This window comes from Belonocnema kinseyi, chromosome 6 (assembly GCF_010883055.1).
Source record: "Belonocnema kinseyi isolate 2016_QV_RU_SX_M_011 chromosome 6, B_treatae_v1, whole genome shotgun sequence".
Taxonomy (NCBI): domain Eukaryota; kingdom Metazoa; phylum Arthropoda; class Insecta; order Hymenoptera; family Cynipidae; genus Belonocnema; species Belonocnema kinseyi.
In genome coordinates, this window is record NC_046662.1 from 137,605,138 (window position 1) to 137,615,904 (window position 10,767).

At 33.4% G+C, this 10,767-nt stretch overlaps 1 protein-coding gene across 1 annotated transcript in view; it reads left to right on the top strand.

Moving 5' to 3' along the window:
- Window positions 1–10,767, top strand: part of LOC117175622 (protein stoned-B) — a 320,808-nt gene that overhangs the window by 227,409 nt on the left and 82,632 nt on the right. Inside the window, exon 10 of the mRNA XM_033365331.1 lies at window positions 7,426–7,759. Within this exon, the coding sequence (XP_033221222.1) occupies window positions 7,426–7,759 (334 nt within the window). The remainder of the gene's footprint in view (window positions 1–7,425; window positions 7,760–10,767) is intronic.

Genomic DNA, 10,767 nt, shown 5'->3' on the forward strand with positions numbered 1-10,767 from the left:
CTCTACTCTACTCGATACGAATTTAGCTCGCAACTTGTAATTCCAATAAACTCAGCGCTTTCCATTCTCGACAAATGAGACTATCTACATCGGAGCGTTCGGTAGAGCTGGCTCGTGAAGAATGCCGTAATGTAAAATAATGACACAGCCCTGTCACGCTAAAATGAATCTCTCCTAAATTAAAACCTAAATTCAGTCGGGATTATTTGAAGTAAGAAAACGTCAGTTTCTTCTACAAGAACTGATTTTGTACATTCCTGTAAAACTTTGTTTGCATTTTTATGTAGAAGTTCGAAGAAACTTTGGCTACTAATTTTTTCACCCAGGCTTTTATAATTGAGGCACATAATTTCGTGATGGTAGCCAGATCTTTGTGGTTACAAAAAAACTTCTTCCTCTAGAAGTGCATGATATAATCTAATCCTGCAGCGGCGAAGTTCAACCTCCCTTTTAGGTCTTTTTTGACATTTTGTGCAGAGCTTGGTGGACATTCTGCCTCAGATGTTGCGAGGTTGGCCTTGCTTTTGTATGCAGTTATAAGGTGTAGTTTACTGAATAAAAATATCATGGAAAAGTTTTTAGTTAAGGCTTAACTTGGCCTCTACATAAATATGTGACGCGATCCGAGAAAAGGGACCTACTATGCAAAAGTGAAATTTTACAGGGCGAGTGATTGAAGAAATCTCGATCTCGAGACAGCGGATCGGAGGAAAAGTCTCAGCGGAGAATTCTGACCCCCCATTCCTTACACTTCGACCGTATTTCCCCAATCTCTCCTCCTCCCGTTCACGCGCCGGCTCTCGAGTTCAAATTTTTCCATCTATTGTCATGCGCTGCAAAATTTTCGAATAATAACTTATAGATTGACATTGAAAATTAAATTTTCAAATTTCTTGTAAAAATTCAACGCATACACGTCGTGTGCTCTTCGGATATTGCACTTTGAAGTTAGTTACTTATGCTTCGCACTTAGAATACTTTAATGGAACTTTATCAAAAAATCTCATCGTGACACTCGCGCTATGCGCTCAATTTTTTACGGAAATTTTTGTATGTATATTTATTTTGTGATTTATTTTACAATAGAAAGCTACAATCCTTTCTTTAGACTTTCTTTTCTACCTCGTTTTGTTATGTTGAAAATTTTACGTATCTCGCGTCTTTTGGCATGATATGGAAATTTTGGATATTTATATATAAATTTCAAAAAATAAATTTAAAAAGAGGAGTTCTTCTAAGAAGTCGTTTAAATAAATTATATAGGAATTTTCAACGCTACGATTCTTCCAAAAAAGTTTTTTCATACTTCGCGTCGTTTAGCTCAAAACTTCAATTCTCGATTTTTTTCATAATATTGGCGATAAATAAAACCAAAATAACCAGTCCTATCAAAAAATGGTTTAAATCAATGTTGTAGGAACTTCTAGAAGCTGCAGCTCCTTTTTAAATTTTTCCCGTATCTCATGTCGTTTGACTTAAAATTTGAATTTTTTATTTTTTTATAGTATTTTTGAAAAAGAAAACTAAAATATCTAGTCTTATTTAAAATTATTTCAAACCTTTTACTTATCTGTCGTCGTTTGGCTGCAAATTAAAAGTTTCGAAGCATAAAACCTAAAAAACTTATTTTATTGCAAAATAGTTTAAACCAAAATTGAATACATTTTGAAGAGTTTAAATTCTAATTTTATTCTGTTTTCAAGTATCTATATTCGTTTGGCATAAAACAAACTATTATATTTATTAATAATATTTTCGATGAATGAAGCCATAACCGTTAATCAAAGAGTGTTGGTTAACAAACTCGTTCTTTATTTTAAGACCAAAAAAGTGTGCTAAAGCTCGATGAGATCCGTTAATTTTTTTAGAGTTATCGTGTTTACGGACGGACGGAAGATGCCCCAAAACGTGGAGATACGTTTAAATACTACAGTGTAAAATTTTATAAATTTCAATACTTCCTCAATCATAAATTACGAGAAAAAAATAAATTATTAAAAATTTGTATCTCTTTTTTTTTGTGAACAACTTTTGTCTATTATTTTATTCGTGCGTTTTGTCGGTTTTCCATATTTGTTTTATTGTTATTTCTCATTCCATTTTTTACGATTAAAACCATAATTACGCTCCTTATTGAAAAGTTATTTGTAAAAGATTTGTAAATGTGTTTTAGGTGGACCATTTTTGTTCACTCATTTTTTTGTTTGCTTATGACGTTTTTCAGAAATTTAATTTTTTAAATTTTTAATGTTATTTTTCACAATTAAATAAAAAAATAAGCATCCTATCAAAAAACGAGTTAAGAAAAATGTGTAGCTCCTTCTTAGTAAAACAACTTCAGTAGTTTGTGTTGCTTGTCCAAAAATCTAATCTTTGTTGTTGTAATTTTTACATATAAAAAAAGCTATACGCACTCTATCAAAAAGTAAGAAATAACAAATTTGTATATTTGTTTTACCAGAACAATTTTTATTGATTCATCTGTATTCATCGCTTGCATTGTTGCGCAACAAATGGAATTTTTGATCATTTTTTATTTGAACGAAATTTAAATTTTCGATATTTTAAGCAAATTCAAAAAACTTGTAACGATAATCTTGTAGGGCTTTCGAAAAGCAACGTTTCTCTTCTTTTGCCTTCTTTTCATATCGGGCGTTGTTTGGCTTAACATTTTCATTTTTCATTGATTTTTAAAATTTTGTAATTGCTATAACTCCGAAATTTTTTTTCGAGAGTCACAGAAATAAAATGTTTGGCTTTCTGTGTTCTGCGAATGCCCATACATAAACTTTTTGATACTTAAAAAAAATTGATAAAAATTTTTTAAAAAAGCTCTAACTTTTAGAATTTCGATCCAAAATAGCTGATAAACGAACTCGTTCTTTCTTCTATAACATAAAAATTGTGCCAAAGCTCGATTTGATCCGTTCGTTTTTTTCGAGAATTATCATGTTCCCAGACGGATTAACAGACAGAAGGAGAGATGCAATCGGCATAACTTTATTTTCAGCTTGAGGAGATCTCAAAACGTGGAGGTCAGTTGGAAAACTATGGTGTCAAATTTTGGACCATTCTAATAGTTTCTCAATCGTGAATCATAAGGATGTAAAAACGATTTGAAAACATTGCGATATGAAAATAAAAGTTGGAATATAGATTTGGATAATATTATGTCTCTATCAATTGAATTTTGGAAACGATTTTTTAATATGAAACTCTCATTGGAAATGACACACTGACGCAAAGTGGAAAAAAGGGAAACAATAATCTTTTGTTTTAGGAAATCTTCAGTTAAGGAGCAATCGAATCTTTCCTTTTGGTTTTCGCAATCATCTTCTTTTCATTCCTATCTGAATTTATGCGCACTCGGCACAAGGTGCCATTTTCGCAATCATCGAAGGTAAGAGCTCCACGCAGGGGCCGCGGCGAGTATTGGGGGAAGTGGTGGGAGAAGAAGAAGAAGAGAGTACATGTCAAGCTGCCGCTCCGCATGCGTTAAAAGACTTTTTTTCAATCATTTATATGTCGTGATATAATGCAGATAAATCATTTCTTATCGCACCCCTAGAAATATCAGTTAAAGAACTAATAGAAGGCGAAAAAGCTATCTTAATCAAAATAAAAAATTAAGTATAAGTTAAAAAATGTGTATCAGAGAGAGAGAGAGAGAGAGAGAGAGAAATCGTGTAACAAAAACATTAGATCATTAGATTAGAACATTAGATTTGTAAAATAGTTGTTTATGTAGTCCAAAGTTTAAGAGTGACAATAGTTTTTACAATGAACCTTTTTTTTGTGATAAATGTTTATAAAACAATTCCAGATAATAAGAAACAAGATTTTCCTAGCAGATCGAGTGGACGAAAAGGATACTCTACAGAGTATCCTCATAGTATCCACATAGTATGCCTTTCACATCGTGCAACAAAAACTAAAAAAACAGCATGATCAACTCTTAAATTGGTGAAATTCGGATTCGAAGTTAAAATTTTCAATAGAAGGTCGCCTAGTAATCGCAATAGTTTTTTTTTAATACGGTAAAAAGTTTAGAAAATACAAGACCTATAACGCCTGTTGACTGCTACACTTCAAACGCATCATCTATAAGTAGCAGTCAACAGGCGTTAAAGGTCTTACTTTTTTTTTACTTTTTACCGTTGCAAAAAAAACTATTGCGTACTGCCTTAGCCAGTCTATCTTTGTTGTGAGTTTATGGATTCGTATTTTAGTTTTAGGATCAGCCGTTGGTTTTGTTTTTCGGTTTCAATCTGCCAAAGCTCTCGCTGCATTGTACACAACGCAATTGATAATCAGGGTCGCATTATTCGAAAAAATCTGTACGAAGTTTGTCATCCACTTCAGCCAAATCTTTGAGCCTGAGAGAAACCTGGATGTGGATATTTTACCGGGTACAAGCATCGCTCTTCCTCTGTAGGATGCTTGCGAGCGGGTTGTTCTCAGTGTGCCTCTCTGTAATTTAAATTAATGATTACCCAAGTACACAAGCACTATAACCTCCTGCACCGCCCCTCCCTACCGCTTCCACTCATCTCTCTTTTCCCTTCCACCACCTTTCTTGAACACGATAAACTTGGATTTTTCCCCATTTAGCTCTAGCATATTCCTACACAGGTATATTCTCAACCTTTTCATCATATTGTGTAAACCCTTCTCGCTCTTTGCTAGTAGCACTATGTCATCTATATAGACGAGTAACAATATCCTAATCCCTGGTACCCAAACTCCTCCTACCACACCGGCCGCTAGCTTACTTTCTATATCCGCGATTAAAATCACAAAAAGCGTTGGGCTAAGCGGGCACCCTTGCCTCAACCCCCTCTATCCAAAAAGCCTAAAAAATTATCTCCCCTCCTCTCGCCTTATTTTTCTTCTTTTCATATACCCCCTTACCCTCTCAACCATGCCTCTGTCAACTTCTCTCTCCTCCAACCCCTCCCACAACTTCTCTCTATCCAGCGAAGGAAACGCGCCTATGAGCTCCACAAAAAACACGTACACTTCCGTACCATTTTCGCCAATTCTCTGTTCACTACGTCCTGCAAGACGTACATTTTGTAGAGTCCACCAGCGTTTTCAGCAATATTTCTTTCCTCTCGACATCCTTCCTGAGCCTATCTACGAATAGGATCGCGTATACTTTGTACGCCGTATTTATTAGCGTAATCCCTTTATAATTTCCCTACTTATCCCTATTGCCTTTTTTATACGGTGGCATGATCAACGACTCACTTCACCTACTTGGGAATCCTACTCCCCATACTTTTTTCACTTCACCCTTCATCCACTCCCTCACCTCTTGTGTGCTAAACAGCTACGCTTTGTTCTCTACTCCATTAATCCCTGCTGCCTTAGACCTTTTTAAATTTCCTATCTGCTTCTTTATCTCATTGTGATTCAGCTGTTTTTCATCTATAACCTCGTTTTTCTAATCTCCTCATCCCTCTTCCGTGAATCTGAGCCTCTAAAGGATTCTTTAAAAAAATCCTTCCATTCCTCACTCCCTAGAATAGAAAATGATCTGAATGTTACTTCATGTTTTAAATTGGCAATGGAGAGGAATTTCTAAAAGTATGTCTCTTAATCCAATTTATTGAAAAAATCGAAAAACCGCATGGGTACCGTCATTGGTATGAGCAAGGCGTGTGTGTTGCAGCTTTTGTGTTGCAGAATTTCGAAGGGATTATTGCCAAAGATTTGAAACTCGCAAACAACATGGTGGGTGTTCAGTCATAAAACAGCTCTTATCCGTGCACGCTGTGTTATACGAAGAAAGCAGCACTCAAAGATCGTGAGATGTACAGAACGTTAGGTAATACAATTCAAAATTATGGCAGCTGGTGCCAAGCAGGATCTGTGAAATTACAGAATGAAAAAAAATGACTGTATTCATTCTTTACTTTTTACCGCTGGGTATTCTGGGTATGCCGGGTATTCTAAATGCTTTATCTGCAATTTTTTAAACTGAATTCAAGATAATGCTACTCAATGGGTAGAGTTATGCAACGTTTAAAGTAAAATAACACATGAGAGTCTTGGTTTTAAATTAAATTCTTGTAAGAAATTGCTGAAAAAAGTAGATACACTACTTTACAGAGGTCGAATAGAGTGCATCAAATACGTGATAGCATTCGATAACTTTAGAGAAGTTTTTCACGCACGTTTCAGTGATCATTTTGATTCTTGTTTAGAAGCAAAGATCTAAAGTTTCAACAAGACTAATAATATAGATATAGATATTGCTGTCACTTCCAGACCACATGCAATCTTCGTTTACAGATTAATCTTCTGCGAGGAAACTGCAAAATGTATAAGATTCTTCATCGAACAGACGATGTGGTCTGTTCACTCAGATTTTAAAGTGGTTAAAATAATCATCCACTCTATTTAAAAGTTAATCCTATTTTTATAATCTCACCTGATAAAAGATTTTAGTTCAAAATTCATTTAGTTGAATTATCATTTCCTTCAAACACGAGATAAAAAATACTATCAAAGCATTTTTCTATATTTTGTTCTCTGAAAACAAGAAATTAAAAGAAAATGATACCGAACAAAATTTAATATAAAAGAGTAATTTTTAGAAGGCTTGTCAGGCATGCACAGGGCAAAAGTTACTCATAAGTTTTTGCAAAAAATGTTATGTACTTTATTCTTTTTGAGGTACTTGGGACTTCGGATGGATTGAAATTGCACAATTTCCCCAAAAAATAATGTTTTTTCGCCTTTTCGCCCATTTTTCAGAATTGTTTAACAAATTCAGTAATCGCAAGATGTTTAGTTATGTTAATTAACCTCTGTAAACAAAAAATTAAAAATAAAGTTCTTTCAAATATGGCCAAAATAATTTTTTTTGGCTCAGAATGGTTGTGAGACATCACAGACTTGTTAACAAAACAAAACCTTTGGATTAAGCTTAGTCGAGACTCACCGAGGGCAGTTGGGGAAACCAAAATGGTGTGATGCGAAAAGTCGGACAACTAAATATATATTATAGAAAGTAAAAATGAGGATGAAAATACATTGTATTTTACATTTTCTTCATTTATAATTGAAGAAGAATTTTGTCGCAATTGACTGAATTATTTCTTCTTTATGTTTTTTGAATTCAATTGATGTTTTATCAATTATATATTTATGTAATTGTCTTTAAATCTATCTATTCTCAAAAGCTATTAATTTGATCCTTTTATGAATATAAATTCTTATATAGTAATTTTATAATCACTTTCTCTTTCACGTGATTCATTCTATTCGCAGATTATTTCATTTCGGCAAGTAGGCTTTGCAGACTGTGTGTTTGTGTCTTTGTTAAACAATTTTTATGTTCTCTAAACATTTGTGGACAGTATTATTTTATATCAAATGTATGTAGTTACGCTGACATGAATATTTTTGTATTAACAGGTTGACATACGAGCAGATATACTCGTCCCAGGTTTTTCATCCAGAAAATTAGGGCAAATACCGTGTGAAGATGTAATGGTACGAATACCAATACCTGAATGCTGGATCTATCTCTTTAGAGTAGAAAAACATTTTAGATATGGTTCAGTAAAATCTGCTCACAGGCGAACAGGCAAAATCAAAGGTATTGAAAGATTTCTTGGTGCTGTGGACAATCTTGAACCACAGCTTATGGAAGCCACTTCTGGACAAGCGAAGTATGAACATCAACATAAGGCCATTGTGTGGAGAATGCCAAGATTACCGAAGGAAGGACAAGGTAGGTTATTTCAACGCGGAGACGAATAGATCAAGAAGCTTGACCAAATTTAGTTCGGCAAACTTAGGAAAATGGATACTTTGAGAAGGTTTCATATCTAGTTGGGTAAAACAAAATTCGGTAATACTTCAATCGCAAACATAAAAGTGTGACTAATTTATTCGAATACATTCCAAACTGTACTTTAATTGATACTGAACTTGGTAGTTGAAATTTTAATGTACATAATTGGCAAGTATATAAAACGTTAGATAAAGATTTGCTGACCCGTTGGGTAAATCTAGAATTTCATACCAAGTGATACGAGTCAGAAGTGGACGGGAACGAGAATTATTCTCTTTTTAAATATTATAATTTTCACCTCGTCTTGTTTCGATTACACAAGCTTATCGTAGTACGAGCGCACTTACTCGGGCGTAACAATACGATAGTCTGTTTATGTTCGCAGTTGGACTATGTCTATTTCCTGATGACATATATTATGTTTCCCAAAGACTACTTCTGAGACGTACACACCTACCCCTTATGATCAAAAACGTTTTGAAAATTCAAAAATCTCCTTGAACAATGTAAAGATGATTTAAAACTACAAATTAATTACATGATACTTAAAAATTTTTCACTCATAATTTTTTTCAAAAACTACCCTTCCACGTGAACGTATACAGCAGAACATATATTCATATGGAAAAAGCATGCAAAAAAAATGAATCTTAGAAAACACTGTTATTTGATATTTTCTTGCTGTTTTTTTTCTCTCCGGTAATATATAATACGTTCCCGAAAAACGTCCCCTTAGTCATACGTACCTACCCCTCGTGATCAAAAACGTTTTAAAACTTGGAAAACCACCTTAAACAATGTGAAATTGATTTAAATCACCAAACTAATAATATAACACTTGAAAATTTCACCCTCATTATAATTTCCCTGAAAAAATACCCTTCCACGTGAACGTATACAACGGAACATATATTTATATGAAAAAGCTTTAAAAAGAATAAATCTTAGAAAAAACTATTAGTTGATCTTTTTTTGCTCTTTTTTTGTGCTTTGGTAATTCATAATACGTTCCCCAAAAACTACCCCTAAGTCATATATACCTACCGCTTGCGATTAAAAACGTTTTAAAAGTTGGAAAATCGCCTTGAACAATGTAAATATGATTTGGAATTCCCAATTAATTGCATGAAACTTTTGAAAAATTTCCCCTTTAGTATAATTTCCCCAAAAAATTACCCTTCCACGTGAACATATGCAGCGGAACATATATATGTATGAAAAAAACATAAAAAATAATACAACTTAGAAAACACTGTTAGTTGATATTTTTTTTCTCTTTTTTTTCTCTCCGATGTAATATAATACGTTCCCCAAAAACTACCCCTAATTCATACATAGCTACCCCTTGTGAACAAAAACGCTTTAAAAGTTGGAAAACCACCTTGAACAATGTAAAAAGGATTTAGAACTCCAAATTAATTATAAACCACTTGAGATTTTTCCCCTCATTATAATTTCCCAAAAAAACTGTCCATCCACATGAACATGTGCAGCGGATCATATGTATATATGTATGAAAAAAGCATAAAAAATAATACAACTTAGAAAACACTGTTAGTTAATATTTATTTGGCTCTCTGATAATGTATAATACGTTTCCTAAGAACTATCCCTAAGTCATAGAAACCTACCCCTCGTTATCTAAAACGTGTTAATAGTTGAAAAACCACCTTGAACAATGTAAAAATGATTTAGAACTCCAAACTAATCATATCACTCGAAAACTTCCCCGTTTTTATAATTTCCCTAAAAAACTTCCTTTCCACGTGAACGTATGCAGCGGAACATATATATGTAGGAAAAAGCTTGAAAAAGAATACAACTTAGAAAACCCTGTTAGTTGATATTTTTTTGCTTTTTTTTTACTCTCTGATGATATATAATACGTTCTCCAAAAACCACCCCTAAGTCATACATACCTACCCCTCGTTATCCGAAACGTTTTAAAAGTTGGAAAACCACCTTAAACGATATAAATATGATTTTAAACTCCAAACTAATTATATAACACTTTAAAATTTCTCCCTCATTATCATTTCCCCAAAAAACCACTCTTTCACGTTAACGTATGCAGTCGAACATGTATATGTATGAAAAAGGCATAAAAATTGATACAACTTAGAAAACACTGTTAGTTGATATTTTTTGCTCTTTTTTTGCTCTCCGATATAACATAATACGTTCCCCAAAAACTACCTCTAAGTCATACATTAGTTCTAAATCATTTTCACATTGTTCATGGTGGTTTTCCAACATTTAAAACGGTCTTGGTCACGAGGCGTAGGTACGTATGAGTTAGGGGTAGTTTTTAGGGAACTTATTATATACTATCGGAGAGCAAAAAAAATGTCAACTAACAGTGCTTTCTAATTTTTATTATTTTTTATGCTTTTTTCATACATATGTATGTTCTGTTGCATACATTCGCGTGGAAGGGTAGTTTTTGGAAAAAACTATAATGAGAGGGAAATTTTTGAGTGTCAAGTAATTAATATGGACTTCTAAATCATTTTTACATTGTTTAAGGTGGTTTTTCAACTTTTAAAAGGTTTTTAGTCACAAGGGATAGGTATGTATGACATCAATATCAATTAACAGTGTTTTATAAGTTTTAATTTTTTAAATGTTTTTTCATACATATATATGTTCAGCTGAATATCTTCACATGAAAGAGTAGTTTTTGGTTAAAACTATAATAGGAGGGAAATTATCAAGTGCCATGAAATTAATTTGGAGCTCTGGAGCATGTTTGCATTGTTGAAGGCGATTCTCCCTTTTTTAAAATGTTTTTGATCACGAGGGATAGCTGTGTAAGACTCAGGGGTAGTTTTTTGGGAAACGTAATGTGTCATTCGAGAGCAAAAAAAAGCAAAAAAATCTATACTATACGTTCATCTCATTATAATAATTTTTTGTGAATTTTCGTAGGTGGCGGTGCGTAGTAGATGTCCGGCTAGCGC